This window comes from Equus przewalskii, chromosome 28 (assembly GCF_037783145.1).
Source record: "Equus przewalskii isolate Varuska chromosome 28, EquPr2, whole genome shotgun sequence".
Lineage (NCBI taxonomy): Eukaryota > Metazoa > Chordata > Mammalia > Perissodactyla > Equidae > Equus > Equus przewalskii.
Genome location: NC_091858.1, coordinates 14800502 through 14825478, shown reverse-complemented (window position 1 = coordinate 14825478; position 24977 = coordinate 14800502). Strand labels below are relative to the sequence as shown.

General features: G+C 43.2%; 1 protein-coding gene across 1 annotated transcript; it reads left to right on the top strand.

The window, feature by feature from the left end:
• Nucleotides 1-19740: 19740 nt before the first annotated feature.
• On the top strand, nt 19741-24748 carry CLDN23 (claudin 23). The gene has a single exon (XM_008512564.2). It carries the CDS (start codon nt 20807-20809, stop codon nt 21680-21682), a length of 876 nt encoding a protein of 291 aa, XP_008510786.2. The 5' UTR covers nt 19741-20806; the 3' UTR covers nt 21683-24748.
• Nucleotides 24749-24977: the final 229 nt, after the last annotated feature.

Here is a 24977-nt window from a genome sequence, read left to right as displayed (position 1 = left end):
CCAAGGAATGCCTGGGGCTACCAGAAGCTGGAAGAGGTGAGGAAGAACCCTCCCCAAGGCTTCAGAGAAAGCAGAGCCCTGCCCACCCACATTTCAGACTTCCAGCTGCCAGAACCATGAGAGAATCAATTTCTGTTGTTTTAAGCCACTCAGTTTGTGTTACTTTGTTACAGCAGCCCTGGGAAACTAACATAAGTGTTAGCTGGAAAAAAACAAACTCCAAATGCCAACATTATACAAGAGCAATGCACGAGGTAAAAGGGAAAAAGAAGTCCTGAGCTAGCTTCACAATATCCTTGTATTTCTTTTTTAGGGAGATGTCAATATTATACTTCTTTTACACTTTCTTAAATGTCCCTATTTACCAGTTCAGATGGGAAAACGGACTTTGGGGATTGTGGCTATCCCTACCTTTTGTTCCAAATTCTGAGAACTAAAAAAAGATTCACCTAGTGTCCATATGGCTTTTGGTTCTTATAAGAAATAAAACTTGAACTAAACTCTGGACCACACAGTGGATCAAGTCTGACGGGCTTGTTAGGTTGTCTTTTTAGAACGTGATTTTTTTCCCATAAAAATGCCTCATGACAAACTCAAGTCACAATTTTCCCCCAACACTTTGTAAATACTCACTGGAGTCTGGGAAATAATGAGAAGGCATTCAGCAGAATTCCATTTCACTATTGCTTGGTCATACAAACGTTGGCAACTTAGTTAACTTTTCTGAGTCTTAGTTTCATAATTTGTAAAAAGGAGGTAATAACTCCTGATCCGCAGATGAATTGACCAAGAGCCCCAAACTGAGAACAACAGATGTCCATACCTCCACATTCTCAATCTGGCTGTCGGCTATTTCCAGAAGACTTGCAGAGAGTTATCCCCAAACCCGTTTGCTACTATTACCCCATTCCTCCTTCAAGATACAGAAGAGCTAAAACAGCAATAACGAGGTACCACCACAACGATTAGAATGGCCAAAATCCAGAACACTAACAACATCAAATACTGATGAGGATGAGGAGCAGCAGGAATTCTCACTAATTGCTGGTGGGAACACAAAATGGACCAGCCACTTTGGAAGACAGGTTAGCAGTTTCCTAGAAAATTAAACATGCTTTTACCGTACGTTCCAGCAATCTCACTCCTTGGTGTTTATCCAAAGGAGTTCAAAACTTATGTCCACACAAAAACCTGCACACAGGTGTTTATAGCCACTTTACTCATAATTGCCAAAACTTGGAAGCTACCAAGGTGTCCTTTTGTAGGTAAATGGATAAACAAACTGTGGTACATCCAGACAATGGAACATTACTCAGCGATAAAAAGAAATGAGCTATCAAGCCATGAAAAGACATGGAGGAACCACAAATGCATATTACTAAGTGAAAGAAGCCAATCTGTATGATTCCAATCATATGACATTCTGGAAAAGGCAAAACTATGGAGACCGTAAAAAGGTCGGTGGTTGCCAGAGGTTGGGGGAGGGAGGGGTGAATAGGTGGAGCACAGGGGATTTTTAGGGCAATGAAACTATTCTATAGGATACTATAATGGTGGATATATGTCATTATACATTTACACAAAGCCACAGAACGTACAGTGCCTAATGTAGACTATGGACTTGGGTGATAATCATGTGTTAATGCAGGTTAATCAATTATAACAAATGTATCTATCTAGTGAGGGACGTTGGTAATAGGGGGATAACATGCATGTGTGGAGGCAGGGGTAAATGGGAAATCTCTGTACCTTCCTCTCAATTTTGCTGTGAACCTAAAATTGCTCTAAAAAAATTAAGGTCTCAAAAAACAGATATAGAAGAGAAGACTATACGTTCACTAGAGAGGCTGGTAGCGAGGGTGTCCTGGGAGAAGGGTGCTGGGTCTGTGCAACTCCCCGCAGTGGGGGTAGGACAAGGGGTCTCCCTCCACGACTCATCTGCTTCAGGCCAAATGAGAGCGTGAATCCAGAAAACAGTGCAAAACCTGAAGCACAGAGAGAACACACGGACTGCTGTCTGACTTATGGCTGTTTTCTGAAGGTCTAAAAGCCAGAGGCTGTGGCTGACCTTCCTGAGGCGAGAGGAGGAGAGAAGGGGCTACGGAGGAAGCCAGCAGAACTGCCTGAAGGCATCATGGCGAGATGGCTCCCAGGGCCAGAGGGACACCTGGTGGAGGGAAGCAACCTTGATCTGTGCTGAAAGAAAGAAAGATTCCATCTAAGAAGATACCTGGGGAGAGGGAGGGGAGATGGCAACAATCCTGCCCTCTAGGGAGTCAGAATGGGTAGAAGTCAGAGGGCCCAAGCCCGGGAATTATAATGGGTGGTGCCCAGTGGGTTCGCCAAGATCCCCACAAAGAGGCCCAGGCGATAATGAGTCAGTATTTGGCCATCTGCCACACTGCAGAGGGCAGCTTGTAACTGTCCCAGTTGATCCAACCCTCTCAGCCCCTCAGCCCTTCTCCCTGTGTTCCCTTGAATCCCAAAAGGAGCACAGTGAGTAGAGGAGAAGGAGCAGAAAGGCAAAGAGAGGAATAGTAAGGACGTTAACCTGGGCGGACCTCAGCCTTCCCAACCTGAGGCACGACCAACCCAGGAAGGGTAACCCTGTAAACTGAGGGTGTGATTGGCAGTTTGATGTTGGACTGTGTAATATCTCAAAGGGCCAAGAAAAGCTATGAACTTGCAAATTCAGGCAGGGACAAGGAAGAACAATTATGCAGAAAAGTATAATGACGCAGCAACGAGGAAGAATCAGTTGGCTTGTATTCCTTCCTTGTAGTCTCGATTGTAGGTGGGGCTTGGGGGTGTGGGCGGGGCTTGGGGAGGTGGGGTGGGCGTGGCTTGGGGAGGGGCGGGGAGGCGGTGGTGCTTTGGGAGGTGGGGTGGGCGGGGCTTTGGGAGGTGGACCCGGAGGAGGAGCAACCAGCTTAGCGCAGCGCTCTCTCTAAAGGAATGCTTTCTTCCCAGCTCTTCCTAGTGAATTTTTTTCTTTGTCTTGTGTAGCTTGGAACAGAGTGGTAGGTGACAGTGGTGGCAGAACTGGTTCTTCACAGATTGTCTGGCACCTATTGTTCTCAAGCTTTGAAGCCTTTGCCAAAATCATGAAGAACGTAGGAAAAGTCACTTTTAACCTCCTGTCACAAACGGATACATCAATGAGTTAGTGTGAGGCATTTCACGCCATGCCTGGCACACAGTTGGCACCTAGGAAATGGTAACCGTTATTGTTTCTTTATGAAAGATGTATAACCTCAATTTTAAAGTGGCAGAATGGCTGCTAAAATTCACAAATCTTTAATTGTACCTATAATCTGAAATTTCGCTCTCTGAATAATGAAGTTGTCCGTTAGAAGGTGGTTTTACATTACGGGAATAAAAATGCTGAATAATAAACTCAAGTCCCGCCTCAGTCCCAGGAGGATCCATCAGTCCAGGGGCACTGCGTGTTGCAGCAGAGGCAAAGGGCTCCCACAGTAGGTTGTGACTCAGGTGGCTTATTTGTCTGAAAGGATGTTAACCCAGGAAAAAACAATTGTCAGGACCGAGTCCAGAATATTCGATAAAGCAAAATATCGCGGACAGGCTTTATATCTGCCTCAGATGTGCTAACTTGGTGCCTAACCATGGACAGGTAACTTGATTCTGCTGAATCTCATTAAAATAAACTGAAAATATTATTGCAACGTTGTAAGAAATAGCTAATGATCATGTCATTATGGAGAAGCCCAAACCTTCATATTCTGATTAGTTAATACATGTTAATCAGAAAAAGATATCTTGATTGTATAACCTAAGATCATCCACTGAATGTACATATCATCACTAGAACTCATTTTAAAGAGCTCTTGTTTTCTTGGGTGAAATAGTCTTTGCGAGGCCTCTTTCTATCTAATATCTTTATCATTTTAAAGAAGCGATGTGGTTGATGAGAGGCAAAACGTAGGTCATCATGAACTTTCAGCACAATACAGAATAACTAGTTTGGAAATCAAAACCAACGTGACTAACTTGTTACAACAGCAGTGCTGTGTAATGAAAAGGAGAAGTCACTTAGGGAATTGAGAAATCTTTAAAAATAAGTTAGATTTTAAATCATTCAGCAAATATTCACTGAGACCTAATATGTTGCTGCAGATAAGTACTGCAATGAAAAGCAGAAATGTTTACGTTTTTAAGGAAGGCATTTTCTGACACCTACGGCTAAGATTATTCCTGGGATATTTTTATGTATCTTTCTGTTTCACAGCTCAAGCGATGGGGATGAAGATGTTTGGATCTGAGTTTCCAAGTACTTCAAGGAGATACTTGGAGGGAGCAAGAGTTAATTTCCTATGTCCCACTGCCTCCCAGGGGTGGTAGGTACCTACCTCTGCAGAGCACAGAACCTTTGCTCCCTGAAGACAGCCAGAAAAAATGTCACAGTATCTGCTACTTCCCTGTAAATGGGAAGAGGGGAAAAGAATATTGAAAGAGAAAATAGGCGTGGCCAACTATAAAATATGAGTATAAAGGTAAAAACAGAGCATGGGAGATAAGGAAGATGACAGCTTTATATTTTAAAAAAATGTATCATGTTAGGTTTTTTTATTTTCAAGTGGGTTGACCTGATATTATATTCAGTTTCACTTTAAATACTGGAACAGCACATTTCAGTCTCAAAGAAAAAAAAAAGCAATGTGAAATTTTTATTGTCGTCTATGGAAAACAACACTGAAAATCTAAGGAGCTACAAATTGATGGAGAGAGCACCCAAATAGGTGCGAAAATGTCTGAAAATGTTGGCAGACCTAAGGGGGCACCCGAGCCAGCTTGAACAAAAGGTGTCACCCTCACCCTGATCCCTATCAGATCTCAGAGTCATCCACGGAATCTTTCTCCCTAAACTTCCAAACTGTCCGAAAGCAAATTCACTTCTGCCCACATCCCCAAGCCCTGGCCCTCTCCCGCCACCAACACGCTGTCGCCATCTTGCTCTGGGCCTTGACTTTCACCATTCACCAGGCTGAACACCATGCCTCACTCTTCCCCCCACCACATTAAGTTTGCTTTCCTCTTCTCTGGTACTACTGACGCGGTCCAAGTCGAACATCTGTCACCTGGAGCATTTCAGTCAATAGGCCCCTAACCAGTCTCTCACTCTCCCAGTTCTCTCTATTCTGCTACAGAGTGATGGCGCAGAGACAAATCAGAACATGGCCTTACCTTGCTTGAAAACCACTGATACTTCTCTCGCCTGCAGAAGGAAGACCGCGCTCCTCGGCGCGGCGTTTGAGTTGTTTCTGAACCTGCCTTAGCAGTCCCACAGTTTTGACGGTGATGACAACGTTGGTGATGATGAGATTGCGCGCACACACACAGACTTATACAAACACACATTTGGTGATTCTCAAGAATCACCCCTCCACGCTTTGCTCCTACTGTTTCCTCTGCCTGGATGCCTTTTCTCCTTTCTCTGCCTGGTGAAGTCTCATCTTTCAAGGACCAGCTCATTTTGTGTCCTCTCAGTCCCTTTCCACAAGGCATCCTTTGCACCCTCCTGTCCAGGAAGGGGGCTCATCACACTGTGTGATAGTTAAGTATTGTTCCTCCTGAGGACTCAGCACAACACCCGACAGAGTAAACCTGTGTCTAGGATAGGGGTGTGGGGTACCGGTGGATTATGCTACTCAAGGAAATGAAAGAAACAAGAGGACATATTCTAAAAATAACAAAAATGGAAGCAACTAAATGAATGAGAAAAGTCATTGAAACGAGAAGAAGGAAGCATGTGTGACAATGTGTATATACTTTTAATTCACACATTGAGGCAAGATGATTTCAAGTCCTTCTTTATTTTCAAGTGGCTTGACACAATAGTCTATTCAATTTTATTCTGAACACTGGAATAGTACACCCAGCCGTATTAAAAAAAACGGAGCCATTCTGTGTTCTAGTTCTGTAATTCAGCAGGAACAAGTAACTTGTCAGGTGTTTAGAAAAGAAGCTGATTTCCTTAATATTGTCAACAGTACAACCTCTGAATGACGATGTGGGCTAGTAAAAATAAAAACAATGTTTGATACCTTTTTTTCTATTTATCTACAGGAATAAAAAGATTAGCTAGACTATAAAGATCGGAATTTTAAAACTCCCAGAAAACACGTTTGCCTAGTTACCGATGTAGACCATGAGGAACACTTGACTCTGGGCCAAATACCGATAAATGACATTCAGATATACTACAAGGAAGTTAAAGGGCGTGTTTCAATGACAGAAGGAAATGTGGTAAAGCAGACCAAGGGTGAGTGAGTATGGTCTCTTCCATCTTCTGCCTGAAAGGAAATAAATCGATTTATTTAGCAAGTGCAGATTATCTCCAGAAGTCATGCTGGAAATTATGTTGACCTGTCCATTAGGGTAAAATTAATCAATAGTGAAACTTATGTATAGAACTTATGTATGTATATGTTATGTGTGTATATGTTATGTATAGAAATTTGTGTGTGTATGTGTTAAAGAAAGAACAGCAGAAAGAAGATAAAGCATAAATTCTGAACCTTTTACCAAAATATCACAAAGTCCTTTTAACTTTACAGACTCGAGCTGGAACTTCTTGCAAAAAGGATGGTGAAAAACTAGCTGCAATTGGGATTCACTGGGGGAAGGCAATCCAAAAGGGACTGGAAGAAATAGGTCCACAAAGGGCAAAAGTGGAACCCAATCCAGTACCCCCGATCACCAGGCTGGAGAGTGCTCACCCTTTCCCAGCTTCACGTGGACGTTACTGGGCCTTTGCGCCCTCTGTCTCTGCCTGGAATGGCCTTCCCCAAACTTCTCTGACTCGAAACCTCTTACTAATCCTTTATGACACAGGGCAAATGTCGCTTCTGTGACCTTCCCTCCCTAACCCTGTGTCCCCGGAAACAGCACTCTGTATATAACTTTGTTACACTGTTTGTCTCTCTGTATCATGACTGTTTACTTAGAATTCTCTCTCCCTCTAAACTGAGCCAGTTTCTTCTTTCTGACACCAGCGCCAGGCTCGGTGAGCACTCAATGAATGCTTGGTGAAAGAATGAATAGTTAATGCATTAATGGAAATTAAATTTCTGCACACAAGCCTGTCAATGTCACTCCTCATTTACCCTCTCTAATTTTAGTTTCCAGTATCCCTTTGTTATAAGGAAATGCAATTAAATGATTTCTAAAATAGCTGCAGCTCTAGGATTCTATGGCGGTGTTCTTCCGTATCAGTTAATTATTGCTGCATAACAAACCACACCCAAAATTAATGATTTACTATTTACTATTTCTCTGTAGTTTAATGAGTGTTTTTTCTGCAGGTCTTGTCTCATGCAACTGCATTCAGCTGGCTGAGCTGGAAAGTCCTAGATGGACTCACTCACACATCAGGGGCCTTGATGCTAGCTATCAGCTGTGTGCCTTGGTTCTCTTCCAAGCTTTCTCTCATCCTCCACCCACCAGACTAGCTGACTTCCTCGGACCGCCGTCATTGCACAGGCGCTTATCAAGCTTCTGCTTACGTCATATGTGCTGGTGTCCCGTTGGACGAGGCACGTCACATGATCAAGCCAAGTCAATATGGGAGAGAACTTAGACTCTATCTCTTGGTGGACAAGGCAGCAGAGAATTTGTAGCCATTTTTAATTCACACAACATCATAGAAATCCTCTGAAGCTTATTTTGTTGTCACTGTTGTGAATGGGACTTTTTTTCCTATTTGGTTTCCTCCTTCCAATATTTCTACCCCTAGCTTTACGTTTTTATCTAATTTCATTGGCTAGCCCTTCTAGGTCAGTGTTAAAAAATATTGGGAATTCTTCTGCTATTTCATCACTTATAATATTGGCTACTGATTTAGGTAGATATTCTTTACCACTGAGAGAAATACCTATTTTATTTCTCTAAGGGTTTTCTTGTTGTTTACTTGTATTAACTAGTAATTCATGTTGAATGTTAACAATAAAGAATCTTTCTAATACGAATATTTGTTTTCTTTTGATTTATTAATATGATAGATTATATGAATAGATTTGCCACCATTGAGCATTTATCCCATTTCTCTTTTTTTGTGAGGAAGATTGGCCCTGAGGTAACACCTGTTGCCAATCTTTCTCTTTTTGCTTGAGGAAGATTGTTGCTGAGCTAACATCTGTACCAACATCTCTGCTCTGCATACAGACGGTCAGTTAATGCCAGCCTTCCAATCCCACTTCTCTCTCTTGCCCCCCTGTTAATATCTGAGTCTGTGCTGTGCAATACAATGGTAATGAGCCACACAAATTTATTGAGGACTTAGAATGGGACAAATCTGAACTGAGATGTGCCAGAAGTGTAAAACACACCTTAGATTTTGGACATTAGTACAAAAAAAGAATGTAAAATCTCTCAGTAATAATCTTTATATTGAGTACCTGTTGAAATGATACTACTTATACATTGGGTTAAATAAAATATAGTAGCAGGGCTGGCCCAGTGGCGCAGTGGTTAAGTGCCCATGTTCAGCTTCTTGGTGGCCCGGGGTTCGCCGGTTCAGACCCTGGGTGCGGACATGGCACCACTTGGCACGGCATGCTGTGGTAGGCGTCCCACATATAAAGTAGAGGAAGTTGGGCAGGGATGTTAGCTCAGGGCCAGCCTTCCTCAGAAAAAAGAGGAGGATTGGCAGCAATTAGCTCAGGGCTAATATTCCTCAAAAACAAAAAAGAAATATAGTAGTAAAATCAATTTTGCTTGTTTCTTTTTACCTTTTTTTAATGTGGCCACTGGAACATTTTAAATTACTTTGACATATATAAATATGTACGTACATAATTACCTATATCTCTATTTGGACCGTACTGATCTAGATGAATTCTACTCCTTGGTTGCAAATATTCCCAAGATATTTTGAAATTCCTATTCAAAGATAGTTAAGCATACTTGTGATGGATGGTTGCAGTAATGGCTCTGATTTGTTCTCATCTTTCTCTCTATCCATGCCCTGGATAATCCCTTCCCACACTCACCTGGGCTTGGCCACGTGACTTAGTAAATATGAGCAGAGCCTTGAAGAGTGCTGTGCATTAGGGCTGCCCTCTCTTGCTGCTGGAACTCTGAAACCCCAAGTGAAGCAGCCCTGGGTACCCTCACAGAGGATGAGAGACCATGAGGAGAGAGGCCACGCTGTGTTCGGCACCCGTGCTGTCCCAGCAGAGCCCAGCCCCAAGCCCCAGTGCCAGCAGACCAAGCCATGTGACTAAACCCAATCAAGACCAGCAGAAGTGTCACCCACCCAAGCCACAGAATCAAAAGCAATAATAAAATGTTATTGTTTTCAGCCACGAAATTTGGATATAATTTTTATGCAGCAAAGGCCAACTGATTCAATACTTTCAGTCTTCAAGACAGAGAGCATGCCATATGCATAGTGAGGAGTGGTCATAATTCAATCGAATGATATGTAAATATAAAACACATTGCCAAATTCCCTAAAGTCTCCTACAAATGGATTTTAAACTAGCCAAATATGTCACTGGTGTGTCATTTCTTACCAATGTCCTCCCTAACTTCATGGGCCTTATCATACAGTTCAAAATTTACATACTTTATAGGTTTCTCTCAAGAAACTTCCTCCTCTCCTGACCATTTATAGACAAGCACTCTTGCCTCCATGTGGCAAGTTTTATTGCCCCTACAATAAGTAACTTTTCGTAGGGGATGTGACCAACGAGTGGCATAGCCAGGACATCTGGATCCTAATTCATGACTTTCTTCCAGCTGACTAATCCTCTAAAGCCGGCCTCCTCCCCATGGGGTCAGCAGGCGTTCCCCTGGGCCAAGAGGGAGCTCATCTCCCAACCGGTTAAACCTGCTACTGAGAGCAGATCCAGGAGCCAAGTAACATCCTGACTAGAGTGGTTCATGCATTGCTCTAATCAAATCAATTGTCCGAGAAATTTAAAACACGTTTAAATGAAAAACACAAAGAACATGTGGCTGGGGTGTGATAATAGCGTAGGGTAGAGCCTCCTTCCAGGTTTCTTAAAGAGACATTCCCATCCTAATGTGTTTGCTTTCTTTCGATTCTCTGTCTTCCCCATACCGACTGTGCTTTGTATCCCCTTAACAAAGTGTTATTCCAATTCGGAACTTTACATCCAAATTGTCCAATTATCATAAACAGTCTACTTTCAGAAATGCCCATTACATTTTCAATGACTGAGAAAAAATATTTTTGATTAGCCTTAGACTTCTGTATCAAAATTAGCCAGAACCAACTTCTAAGATTTTTATATAACTCTTTCTGCAAAACTAACTCAATTTCAAGTGTCTAGGTTTTCAACATTTGAATTTGACTTACCGAATGAATAACTCAGGTCTAAAGACACAACGAGCAAGAGCCAGGGTTCAGGGTATCGCCAGTGCTCCATGCTCTACATGGAGGTGTAGATCGCACACGCTTGTTCTAAAGCCACCACATTGTATGTTGGCTCTTTATCTTCTAACTCATAGCTACAGAAAACTAGATATACCTAAATATTGCCTTTTGTTTCAAGTCACTGCCACATCATCAATAAGAGCACACTACTCTCCACTATATTCTTTTTTTTTTTTTGAGGAAGGTTAGTCCTGAGCTAACATCTGCCTCCAATCCACCTCTTTTCCTGAGGAAGTCTGGTCCTGAGCTAACATCCATGCCCATCTTCCTCTACTTTATATGTGGGACACCTGTCACAGCGTGGCTTGACAAACGGCGTGCATAGGTCCTCACCAGGCATCCAAGCCGCCAAAGTGGAATGTGGGAACTTACCCGCTATGCCACTGGGGGGCCCCTCTCCATTATATTCGTGAGACTTGTAGGTTCCATTTTTATTATAAATTTTAGAAACACTAGATAAAGAGTTAAACTGAAGTTTAAACTCAATAACACTCAAATATGGATTAATCCAGTTTTGTTAATAATAATAAAAAATACTATTTTGTAAAATATGTTACATATTTTATAAAAGTTATCGCATTCATCCTCACGCGAATCCTGTTGAGTAGAAAGAGCTCCATTGTACACTTGAAGAAAGAAGTTAAGATTCTGAGAGTCCAACTTGCACAAAGGCAAATACTGCCTGGCAGAGCCAGCTTTACGGTCAGATCTGTTCCATGGCAAAGCTGCCTCGAATTACTCTCACTACATCAGTCTGAAAGTTGCTTCTCCTCTCGGCGCCTCTGAATTCACATCAGGAAAATAAGGAGATTAGAAGTTGTGTTCTCATGGTCCTTCCAGCCCCAACATTTGTTTATTTGGGTCTATCATGGTGGGTTTGCCCATTTCTCTATTGTTGGCTTCTCTTCAAGTCTTGATGATGCGTTACAGGGTCAGGAAACTGAAGTATGCCTGCTCAGTTGTTAACATCATGTGTTACTATTGATCCAGGTGAACCGAAACACTGATAAAATGTCTGACTGATGGCATCAAACTTCACAAACAACGGACAAGTTTTGCAAGTTTAACAAGTTCTGTTTTGAATTGCTTCTGCTAGATGGAGGTGGAGAAGAATGTTGAACTGATGGGAAAATGGTCTTTCTCAAAAGCACATGCTTAGAAAGTTTTCTATTTTACGATATTCATTTTCTGGCTACTAGAATAAGCAAATCTCACACCAACCAAGAAGTAATAGAAATTTCTGCACGTTTCTATACGATGTGCTTGTGAAATCACTACCTAGATGTTAGTTCTCCATTTCTATTTTGTTCTCTATTTCTGTTTCTCGTATTGTGGTTGTTTCAGTGCAGTTCATGTCATTTCTGTCTGTCGGTGTGAAGCGTAACTGTGAACAGAAGCAAGACAGGACAAAGAACTTTCCAGCACAGTTCTACCCTGTTTTCTATTTTTAGCAATGAGTGGCAAAGAAGGAACATGGCCTACAATTGTACAGGCAACCGGGATTATCTTTGCTCTGAAAATAAGCAGGGAGACACTTTTTTTCACTCCTTTTTATTCCCAAGTCCAGAGGCTCCATCAGTCAAAACAACATTTGTTAAATTCATTAAATTTTACTTCGTCCAAAATAATTAAGTCCCATGAGATGGGGCAATAGTCCCTTTGAAAGCCACTATAGTTCTACTTGATATCTTTAGGCTAAAATTTTCCCCTTTAATCTAATCTAAACTTTCTAATTGAAGTTTATGGGCTAGCCGTATGCAACTTTTGCCTGTGTTACTAGCTTCGATGAGTTTCTCCCGTGTAGTCACAATTCACATAGCGTAACATTGTAAACATAACATTAGGTCATTCATATAATTGTCTTATTTGCTTAGTGACCACAGGAAAACGTAATCAGAGTTCCAAGAATAGAAAGAGGAAGTACGCTTCTTAATATATTTGAGTATACAGCATTCACCACAATTATGAACATGTTGGTGGTAAAAATGACCTTCCAAAACAAGAAGTAATGTAAAAATGAGAAAACACGTCAAATGGTTCTTCTGTTTACTGGTATACAACATATTTGCCAAACATATTCTTGAAGTTCAAAGTCAATGCCAAATGTGAATTTTGAGGCTTATGGCTGATTTATATGTTGAAATTTGCCCTTGCTATTTCTTGCTAAGCAAAGAGTGTTTCTATATCATGCATAAATAAGAAAAGTACTGGAAATATATAGACAAATACCACCCAATTTTCTTCCTGGAATAAGTGCATATAGTTTATTATGCATGCATTTCTGTGAACAACTTGATGTTACATCAAGACAGGATTCAACTCTTCTGCTTTTCACATAAGTCTCAGCCTAGTCATGCCCATAAAAGACTGGACATTCACGATTAGCAAAGAGAAGTGTGTGTCACAAGAATATCGGACTTGACTTCAAAGTCAACGAAATGGAGAAACCTAACTGGCAGTGAACTTTTAAAAATAAGCTTTTTCAAAGTTAAAAAGTTCTAGAGAAAGGAAATTTTGAAAATTTATTAAAGCTCGGAGAAAATAAAAATCAGCTATAAATTCTACCACTCCAAGAATGACCGCATTTTGGCGTATTTCCTTCTAGTATTTTTCTATACACATATATTCTTTTTTAACCTAGTTGGTTTTATACTACAGTACTATTTTATAATCTGCTTATTATAAAGGGCACCACAGTGAAGATCCTCAAGGCTAAATCTTTGCACAATCTGTTTGTTTCCTTGGAGCAAATATCTGGAAGGCTAATTGAGAAATCAAAGGGAAAGTGCAATATTTAAGGCTTTTGAAAGCAAGTTGCAACATCACCTCTGAAATAACTATACTACTTACTCTACCTCCAGTAATGACATTTCCCCCAAATCTAGCCAAAATTGGGTAGCGCTTTTCCTTTGAACTTTTCCAGTTTAAGAAGAGAAAGATGGGTTCTCCTTGTTTTATTTTGCATTTGTGTGAATAAAAGGGTCATTTAATTGATCGCCTCTGAAAATGCTTATTAGGCACTTCTTTTCTCCTGTGATCTTACATTTTCTTTGCACATTTTTTCACTGTGATAATAAGTACTCTTATTGATTTGCCAGTTAGATATGAAATATTTACCTCTTTTCTGCCACATAAACCAAAAGGATTTGTCCTAACTTTGTTTCAGGCATTTTGAAGTGAAAAAATGTTAAGCTTCTGTATAGCAAAGTCTATCAAATTTTTTCTCTATAATTGTCATCTTTGATGTTTGGGTTAGAAAATCTTTCTCATGTTAGATATTTATCTCCACTCCCACCACCTCTGTAAAGGAGACAACCTTGATGCTAAGCCAAGAAGAGTTTGAAGTCTCTAAGACAAAACTGAAGCAGGTGTTTTTTTTTTTAAATGGCATGATGTCACATGATACCTTCTGATATGTATGAGGGATGACATATCGATTCTTGCTTTAGACAGCCAATCACCACACACAAATGAAATAGCATAAATTAAAAACGATGTACTGTCATAGCAGTATTATGCACAATAGCCAAAAAGTGGAAGCAAACGGAGTGTCCATCAATAGATGAATGGATAGCAAAATGTGGTACACACGTACAGGGGAATATTATTCAGCCTTAAAAAGGAAGACACTTCTGACACAGACTATAGCATGGATGAAACTTGAGGACGTTACGCTAAGAGAAATAAGTCAGTCACAAAAAACCAACTATTGTATAATTCCACTTATGTAAGTTGCATAGAGAAGTCAAATTCACGGAGACAGAAAGTAGAATGGGGGTTGCCAGGAGCTGGGAGGAGGAGAGAATGGAGAGTTGTTTTAATAGGTATGGAGTTTCAGTTTTGCAAGATGAAAAGGGTTCTGGAGATGGTTGCACAACAATGTGAATGTACCTAACACTACCGAACTGCACACTTAAAAATAAAGATGGTACGTTTTATGTTAGGTGTATTTTACCAGGATTTTAAAAAATAACGTATGCTATATCTTCCCTTTGTGTTACTGTGTAGGAAATTTACAAAACCTCATTCATTTATTTAACAAATATTTATTGAGTACCCACTATGAGTTGGGAGGAAACAAGACCAGCAAGGTCCCTAGTGTTTGGAACTTACAACGCAGTGGGAGAAAACAGACAATAAATAGATCAATACACAATTAATAAGAAAATATTTGGTAGTGATAAGTTCTATAAAGAAAATAAATTAGGGTTTTGTGATATTGAGCTAACTGGGGACTACTTTAAATTGGATGTCAAAAGTTGTTTACTTATTTTCTATGATATTAAGCATACGAGGCGAGAAAAACAGCCATTGGGCTATATGCCAGCAAGGAAAGTGAATACCATGTTGAAGGGCTTAGTTCAATTCAGGCTGTGTTAATGCTGTTTTAAAATAGAGAATGATCAGAGTTTAACTTTTTTTCATAGTTTAACTTTTTGTCATAGTTTAGCTTTTATTCTATAGCCTACCGAACTGGACTTGCCATTGGAAGACGAGTGACAGTGTTTGGGGCCTTATTCTATGGAGAAAGTAAAATATAAAGACCTGGTCTAGGGGCTCTGATGACACCTCATAACAGCATGCTGATCTGGTGGTCTCTCTCTTTGTCTGCCAAAGTTTGTAGCTTGACTTCCAAGATTTCTGCAGTGATTGGGATATGCAGTAGGAGGTGTCTGGTATCCAGCCTGTGCCGGCTCCCGAGGGACCCAGCATTAGCCCCTTTAGAATTAGTCTCTGGGAGCCTGCTATTCATCTGGAAGCCTGTGGCACTGTAAACAGATTCTTATCTTACCACGGGGCCCCTCTTCAGAAAGAAAACTATGATAGGGCTGGGGATCAGCTTACACAGACAGGTACTAATCTCAGCAATAATTCATTCCTGCCCCACTGCGAATCATGCTTTATTTCCCACACAGCCTTACGTTGAACTCTGAACTCGGAAGCCTGTGGCACAAAGAGCCGAGGGCCATAATCGGGTGCTATATTTAGGGCAATCCTCTCTTTCTCTTATTACCACAGAAAGTTACTCCCACAGGGCTGCATTCTTTGTCATAAATATCTGGAGCTATCCTATATCTCACTGTTTTCTATGCTGAGGACAAGCAAACATTCAAACAACAAACAAACAAGCTTGTTTACTGAGATGCATTAACAATCTATTTTAGCCAAGCAGACATCTGTCCGTGGATTCTGTGGATACCACGTGGAAGAATACAGAGCAGAAAGAGATGAAATTGATTTGCTGAGTGGCTCCTGTGGGCCGGGCACCGAGATGGATTTGAGGGCTGAAGAGAACAAGACGAACATGGTACCTGTTGCAGTGAATTTACAGACTAGCTAGACAACTAGATGATTCAAGTAATAAGGAACTGTGGCAAGTGCTAGGATAGAAGAGGGAGCGTATGGAAGTCCGCAGGAGGAAAAGGTAACTCCATCTAGGGAGCTGAGAAACCGTCCCAGAGAAAATGACATTTAAGCAACGATGGGAAGCACGCATTGGGGTTGGGAAGCAGAAGGCGGGACTCGAGGAAACGAAAACAGCACTTGCAAAGGTCTAGAGGCAAAAGGGAGCCCAATACTTTGGAAAAATGAGGAAAGAATCTGGCTTTCCTGGGTTATGGGGTGAGGAGATGGTGATGGGAAGGAGCGGGAGATGAGCGGGGTGCACGGCTGGGGCTGGACTGGAGAAGGTCGTGTAAAGGGTTAATGCAGGCACAAGATCTGATTTAAATTTTACAGCATCAGCTCTGAGGGCCTGTGTGGGTAAGAGAAAGGGAGAGAGCAAGCCCGGGTGTAGGAAACCAGTTAGGAGTCCCTTAAAGAGAAAGATGGGAGGGGGTCTGGGTTAGGCAGAGGCGGTAGGAAGGAGTAAGTGGAAGGACTAGAGAGCTTTAGGAGGCAGGACATACAGGACTCTCTTCCCCCTCACAGGGGAAGAAGACTGGGGCTTCGTTCACTCTACAGAGGAGTCCAAGTGAGAAGGAAACTCCCTGCTGTTCTAAACAACAATAATTTAGGTTTTAAAGTAGAGACAAACTGTAAACCACTTTCAAAAGCAAAAACGTCAGGGCTGGCCCGGTGGCCCAGGGGTTAAGTGAGCATGTTCTGCTTCGGCGGCCCGGGGTTCACCGCTTGGCAAGCCATGCTGTAGTAGGCGTCCCACATATAAATTAGAGGAAGATGGGCGCGGATGCTAGCTCAAGGCCAGTCTTCCTCAGCAAAAAGAGGAGGATTGGCAGCAGATGTTAGCTCAGGGCTAACCTTCCTCAAAAAAAAAAAACAAAAGCAAAAATGTCCTCTCAGAACTGATGGGGATTTCAATGCTTTTGGCCACACTGGCTTTGTGTCCCATACTTTCCTAACCCTAAGAATCCCCTCGGGGCTTATAAACACGCGAAGTCCCATCACACTTCCCTGGGGAGTCCCATTCAGGAGGAATCTGTACTTTCCCAAAGTGATCACCCCAGGAGATCTTTATTTCAGACAACTTAGGGAGTTTCTGGGGCATGGGACACCCACACTGATGATGTTCTCGTATACGCTATGTATATTGTATGACTCCGTTTATACAAAACTTTAGAAATTATAAGCTAATCTGTACTGACAGAAAGCACATCAGTGGTTGCCTGCGGACAGGGGAGCTGGGAGAGAGAAGAGAGGACATTGTCAAGAACAGAAGGAAACTTCTGTGGGTGATGGATTCGCGTATTATCTTGATTACGGAGATGGTTTCACAGGAGTACACATATATCCAAACTTAGCAAATTTAATATGTGCAGTATATTGTATGCCAATTACATCTCACTTTTAAAAATTAAAAAATACACCAGTAGCTTCCAATATTCAGTCTCAGAGAAAGTCTTAGACCAAATCTCACAACACATTCATCCTTTTATTAGTAAGCAGATGCAAAAACAGTCTTTCAGCCTGTTCCATAAATGTGATGAAGTCCCAGGTGTCTGTCCATTTAGATGCTCCAACAGCCGCTGTCGGGAAAGTTCACTGGAGGCCACATCCTCGCTCGCATCAGGATTGGCCAACCTTCGGGCTGGGGTCGGCAGAGATGGAATCTTCTGGGGCAGCCTCTAAACACAGGGTATTTCGTTAATCAAGTCTGGGGCAGTATTCTTACAGGTCTTGTTACTGGGCTGTCTAGATTCTAACACCCTGTTCCTGGAGGGGCAAGAATGCCTCGCTGGCCAGTCCACGAATCTTAGACGGCAATGAATTCACCAGTGAAAGAGTGTTAGTAACCGGTATTGTGTTAACCATCAAAGTCTGGTTCTGATTGGAGGCAAAGAGAACTGAAGCCTGGAGATCCTGCTTCTGGAGCGCGGCTTTTTGACTCTAGTCTTTGAAATGGCAGCTAATCACCCTCAGTGCAACCATCCTAATCTGGGCAACCGGCTCCTACTAGAGCCTCAATGAAAACTAACGCTCTCATTCACACCGCAGTGCCCACGCCGATGTGTCTCGAAGTAAACTACCCATGATACAATAACCATTCCAAGTTTGTCTCTCTTTTTTCCCATTCTTTCTGAAAACGTCTCGGCAAAAACAAAGGAAAACATCACTATACCCATCCCCATTCTTTGCACCAAAACAGAGATTAAAAAGACATTTGAAAAGCACTTTGAAAAACTAAGGTTCTACTGGCGCCCACATGGTAGCATAGCTGTTAAGTGTACACGTTCCACTTCGGGGCTCAGGGTTCACCGGTTCAGATCCCGGGTGCAGACATGGCACCACTTGCAAGCCATGCTGTAGTAGGCGTCCCACATATAAAGTAGAGGAAGATGGGCACGGGTGTTAGCCCAGGGCCAGCCTTCCTCAGCAAAAAGAGGAGGATTGGCAGCAGATGTTAGTTCAGGGCTAATCTTCCTCAAAAAATAAAAAAGTAGGTTCTACTAAATCCATTTAAAACAAAGGTAGTTGGAGAAATTGTAGCCCTTGTACACTGTTGGTGGGAGTATAAAATTATGCAGCTGCTGTGGAACACAGTAGGGCATTTCTTCAAAAAATTAAAAATAGAATTACCATATGATCCAGGAATTCTACTTCTGGAGAACTGAAAGCAGGCACTCCAAGAGATATTAGTACACCTATGGTCATAGCAGGATTATCTGCTGTAGTCAAAAGGTGGAAGCAACTGAAGTCCATCCATCACAGGACGAATGGATAAACAAACGTGGTATGTCCATACAATGGAATATTACTCAGCCCTGAAAAGGAAGGAAATTCTGACACATGCTACAACGTGGAGGAACCTTGAGGACATAATGCTAATTCATATAAGCCAGTAATAAATATTATATGACTCCACTTACATGAAATATCTAGAATACTTGAATTGATCAAGACCGAAAATAGAATGGTGGTTGCCAGGAGCTGAGAGTAAAGCAAGGGGGTAGAATGGAGAGTTATTGATAAATGGGTAGACTTTCGGTTTGGGAAGATGAAAAAGTTCTGGAAATGGATAGTAGCGATGGTAGTTCAACAACATGAATGTACTTAATGCCAATGAGCTGACCACTTAAAAATGGTTAAGATGGTAAATTCTATGTTATGCGTATTTTACCACAATTTCTTAAAAATCTAAAGCTTTTCGAAAAACAAAAGTAGTGATTCCTATCCCTCGTCCACTCAAACCAACGCTTAATTAACTTCGATTTTTAGAAGCAGTTTTAATTTTAACCGATTATAGCGATAATCCATTTCCATTGTAAGAAATATGGAAAAGGAGAAAAATATTGCTAAAGGATAATTTTTAGAGAAATGTGAAATCATGACTCTCACACAAATATAAAATGAACACGTGTCAAAGATTTTATGTAACTCATTATTAATAAGGGAACCAGAACAGTGTCATGACTAATTCAAAGGAGAATGCAAAGAACACAGAGACATCTCCAGGCAAACAGGCACGCTAAAATGAGTTTACAGATCAATGTCAGTTCCTCAGTACCCACTGGGCAAAATCCTTTACATTCTCCTGACACCGACTCATTTGCATTTCTGTGGACAAAAATCATTGGCAATACTAGGTTTTCCACAATTTGCAGAGTTGTAAAATAGTTCAAAGACAAAGCCACAGGATCCTCTGCAGTTAGATAAACCTGAAAAGTGTGCTAGACAGGACACCCAGTAACACCCTCTCTTTTTGTCTGCTTAAGTCTTCTATTTGGCTGAAAAAAGTAAAATAAAATCCTCTGTAACTCACTTTGATTCTTTTTGTGTTTGGTAAATTTTTTTCTTCATTGCTCCTTCCTTCCTTTCTTCCTTCCTTCCTCCCTTCCTCTCTTCCTCCCTTCCTTTTCTTTCTTTTCTTTTTTTTTTTTTTTTTGGTAAGGAAGATTGGCCCTGAGCTAACATCTGTTTCCAATCTTCCTCTATTTTCATTCTCCCCAAAGCCCTAGTACATATTTGTAGGTCATTCTAGTTCTTCTATGTGGGACGCCGTCACAGCATGACCTGATGAACAGTGCTAGGACCGCGCAGGGGACGTGGAACCGGGGGCCCCACGTTCTGGAAGCCCTACGTGATCTTAACCACTGGGCCGGCCCCAACTTTGATTCTTTCGAGTCAAATTTAATCGGGAGTATGGAACCTTATTAAGCACACTAAGCAAGGTTTATTAAACAAATTAAACAAAAGCAACATTCTGGGACACGTTACTCCACCAGGTAGATCCTCCGCGCACACCTGCCCGGCGCATCTCAGGCGGCGCGGGAAGCGGGGCACCGCCCACTTGGCCACGGGTGGCTGCAAGTCAACAACCTAGAGCTTCGAGGGGCCATCGCATCCCGCTGGGAGTGGAGGAAGGAGAGGCTAGGTCTGCAGGGCGCACGGGCCAGGACGGGAGAAACACTTTAGCAGCCGAGATCCAGCGAGAAGCAGGGCAAGAGCGCACGGGGAGCGGGCGCGGCAGCCCGCGCGGTGCCGTCTTTCCAGCCCCGCCCCCGCCGGCCCGGCCCGCGGGGAGCCCGGGGCGGGGCGACCTTTGCTCGGTCCTGGAGCGCCCCGGCCGCGGGGAGCGGGGAGGTGGCCGCGCGAGGGGGCGCGCCGCTTTTTGCTCGTTCCTCCCGCGCCTGCTCCCGGGTCGGGTTTGGCCCCGGCGGCCGCCCCTGGATGCTGGCACTCGGTCCACGGTTTCGGTCAGACCCGCCCGCGAGCTGGTTTCGATTAAGGCCGAGCGGAAGGGCGGAGCGGCCGAGTGGCGACAAAGCGCGGCCTGGAAAGGGCGGGGGCAGGAGCCCGGCGTCCTGCTGACTTCGGGGAACCGGAGTCCGGGGCGCTCTCCGGGTGTTCGAGGGCCCGATCGCGAGGCCGCGGCCGCGGAGAAGGCAGCAGGTGCGCCGTCCGGCGGGAGCGCGGCGGCCCGGGATGCGGACGCCGGTGGCGATGACGGTGGGCATGGTATTCGCGCCCTGCGGGCTGCTGCTCAACCTGACCAGCACGCTGACGCCCGGGTGGCGGCTGGTGAAGGGCTTCCTCAACCAGCCGGTGGACGTGGTGCTCTACCAGGGCCTGTGGGACATGTGCCGCGAGCAGAGCAGCCGCGAGCGCGAGTGCGGCCAGCCCGACGACTTGGGCTACTTCGTGGCCGAGCCCGTGCGCGTGGCGCGGGGGCTCATGGTCACATCGCTGGCCATCACGGCCCTGGGGCTGCTGCTGGCTTCGCTCGGCGTGCGCTGCTGGCAGGAAGAGCCCCGCTCCGCGCTGGCCGGCCTCTCCGGCTTGGTGCTCTTTGCCGCGGGCCTCTTCAGCCTCATCCCGGTCTCCTGGTACAACCACGTCTTGGGGGACCGCGCCGTCCTGCCCGCCCCGTCCAGCCCGGTCACGGTGCAGGTCAGCTACAGCCTGGTGCTGGGCTACCTGGGCAGCTGTCTGCTGCTGCTGGGCGGCTTCTCGCTGGCACTCAGCTTCGCGCCCTGGTGCGAGGAGCGCTGCCGTCGCAAGGCGCCCTCGGGCGGCCAGCGCCGCAGCAGCATCAGCACCGTGCACGTGGACTGGCCCGAGCCCGCGCTCACGCCCGCCATCAAGTACTACAGCGGGGGCCAGCACCGGCCGCGGCCCGCCGACCTCGGCGCCGCCGGCCCGGCCAAGGTGGGCTTCCCCATGCCGCGGCCGCCGCCCAAGGCCCACAGCGACCCGGAGGAGGACACGCTCGACGGGGAGAAGGCGGCCGACTCCCACAGCGCCTCCTCGCGCAGCACCCGGCTCTGCCACGGCTCGCTGCCCTGCGACTCCGACCTGTAGGCGGCGCCCCGCAGCCTGCTCTGGCCAGACGCTGTCTGGGCGAAGGACTCGCGCCACCAGGGGCCGACCATGAACTTGTCTGTTACCTGGCCCCTGGAAACACCTGCCTCGGAGGCGAGCCCCGGACGCGTTCCTGTAACTCGTTTGGAAGGCGATCTTCCTCTCCTGTGGCCAAACTAGACTCCGTGGACGATTAGTTCAGGTTGGATGTGGTTTTCTTTTTTACAGAGTTTAGCTTTCCTCCCCAGAGGAATTAGGGTCCTCTTAAGGAGTAACAGGCTTTTCTTTTAGCTGAAGGAGGTATAGGAAGGGTGACGTTTGCATCGTGTGGACCAGGGACAATAACAACAAAAAGTCCAAATCAGCAAATAGAAGCTCAAAAACGATTTAACACCTTGAAACAATAATATTCTGAGATGCCGATGAACTTTGCACCAGTATAATTATCAACTTTTTTCTGCTGTATACTTCATTTTCATGCAAATTCTCAAGAGACCAATATATTTCTGGCTATGTTTGAATGAGGCTCTGAAACGTAGAGCCGAGCAAATACCAGCAGCTTTAATGGCTTTTATGGAATGAAATAAGCTGATTAACTCCTATGTACATTTGTTCATGTATAAATAGCAGTTATCTTCTTTATCACTTATTTTTGGTGTGAAAGTGACTCTTGAGGTCACTCCAGGTTTCTCTTCTAGAAGCCAGAAGGAGAATGAATGGACTAACGCTTTACTGTTCTATTTCTTGGCTGCCTCACCCTGGACAGAGACTACAGATCAAATATTTGGTACAAAATGGAATCTGTTCATCACAGTAGGTTAATGTACAGGTGTATATATCTCTTATTTATAAATTATAAATTTGAAAACAAGAGTTTCAGTATACTTACAAAAGCTTTTTATTTTATTTTATTTTTGGTGAGGAAGATTGGCCCTGAGCTAACATCTGTGCCAGTCTTCTTCTATTTTGTATGTGGGATGCCACCACAGTGTGGCCTGATGAGTGGTGTGTAGATCTGCACCCGGAATGAACCCCAGGCTGCTGAAGCTGAGCCCTCAAACTTAACCACTGCGCCACTAGGCAGGCCCCTACAAAAGCTTTTTTGTCTCCTGTGCAACCTGTGGGAGTTTAAATGTTCATTACTAGCAATATCCTGGTTGCCTAGGCACTGTTTCTGAAATCTAGCTCTCAGATCTTTGCACCTCTTAGCATAAGATTACTAAAAGAAGCCAATAGGCCCCACTTAAATCCATGATTGCATTCAGGTTCATGCTGTTTCTGTGCAAAGCCAAGTCTATTGTTGAAAAAACTAGACGCACCAGTTTCTACGTGAGGTGACACTAGAAATCTTTTCCTCTTGTAACAGTGGAGCCTAAAGTCACAGGGAGGCAGCTGTGAGTTCCATGAGCCGGAAGCCCTAATTCCAAGTGGTTGATTTAATGGTACCCTTACCTGAACTGAATCTCATCTTTAAAACCTGCCGTTGGGGCCAATTCAGAGGTAGGGACGTTCAATTCAGTAAGGGCTGATAACTAAACAGCACAAGCTGCTCACTAGCAGTGGAAGGGACAATATAGATTCACTTCCCTTGCCATTTTGTGCTGGAATCACCTGTCTCTATCTTTTTGCGACCAAACTTAAATGTGGAGTCATATCAGGTGGGGATCTCTTTCAAATGCAAATTCTGATTGGCTAGGTCTGCAATGAGGCCCCCGAATGGATTTCCCAACTAGTTCCCAGGAGGCAATGCAGATGCTGATGGTTCATGGCTCCCACTTGGGGGCTGCAAGGCTTTCCCTGAGACTGTGCCTCTCTCAAATTTCAATCCCACCTGGCAGCAAATAATCGGACCTTTGAGAGCCTGCCACTTTGAAGAGCGAGGGGACTTGCCCTAGGGAACAAAGCCAGAGGGAGAAAAAAACAACAGTGCTTTTTTTTTCAGCTAACACCTCAAAAGGCAGAGATTAGGGTCCTGAGAAGTCAGGACCTAGCAGACACATAAAGCTACTGGGTTTCGGGCAGGTACCGAATCTACTGAATCTTGCCTGCATGGTGATTCCAAATATTTCTAGGGAGGCCTTGATAAAAACAAACAAAACTGGTGTTTTGTATATTTTCACTTTTCCTTCTTCTCAGTTGTTCTCCGCTGGCTTACATTCAAAACACTTCCTCTCTGGTGAATAAGATTTTGTTGCCAAGAGTTAGAATTCCGTTTTTGCCCTATCAATAGAAGTAAACCCCGAACTCCCTTTCAAAAATACAAACTTCCTTTTGCTATAATAGTATGCAAGAGGCGTGGAAGGAAACTCTGCCTCAGGCTGAGAAGAGAAACTTTTCCTCCCTCTTGCAGGTCAAAAGAAAGCTTTTATTCAGGACTTGAATATTTTTTGGGGGGGAGCTTGTCAAAAATATTAAAACGTTCAAAACATTTGTTCAGCTAGGTAACAATGCTGACTCTGAAACCATGTTCTGGTATCTATTCAAAGTGACAACAGAAACAGTCAAAGGGAAACAGAGTAAAAATAGTTTTTTAAAAAAACATTTTATAATCTTTTTATCAAGAGCAGATAAAAAGTTCAGGAAAGTTATCCTTTTTTTAAGAAAGAGAAGACCCAGTTTTAATTTTGTACCAGTTTACTTTTGATATATAAATTTGTTTACTTAATTAAATGTTTTTTCATCTCAGCCAACTTGACCATACATAAAACTCTTCAGGGTTTTACTTTCATAAAACTTCTGTCGCTTATTTTTTATATTCAGAATTTGTCCCAGTACTTTAGACAAATTTATCTTTCTTAACTCAACAAACAAAAATATTTCCATTCTTTATACCTTTTTAACTGAAAACATATATTTTACTTTTCTTGTACACAGACCTTTTAAAAATGTTTTTTCATAGAAAGTTCCTCAGTATGCATAAAACATGTTTATTGATAAACCTGAGCACCTTTCAGTTTCTTTGAGATAAGAAACCAAAGGCAGACAAATCTATGCTTACTAATCAACTTTTAATATTTTATCTTATGTGGAAATGACCTAGATACCCAATAAACTGTTATTATTTAACTTAACTTAGTAAAGCTATAAAGTTTGTTTCCAAGAAGATTTTGGAAGCTGTTTTTTAAGTACACAGACCATAAAACGTAATTATTGTTAAAAAGTTTCTCCAAAAACCTATTATCTTTTTACATCTATTTAATTTACCTGTTTTCAACAATGATATTTAGATCGTCTATCAAAACCTCATCAGACATTAAACAAAATCAGCTATTATTCTGTTATTATTCTTGCTGAC

Excerpts from the sequence above, each read along its gene's own strand:
- CLDN23 (XM_008512564.2), top strand. The coding sequence starts at position 20,807 with ATGCGGACGCCGGTGGCGATGACGGTGGGCATGGTATTCGCGCCCTGC.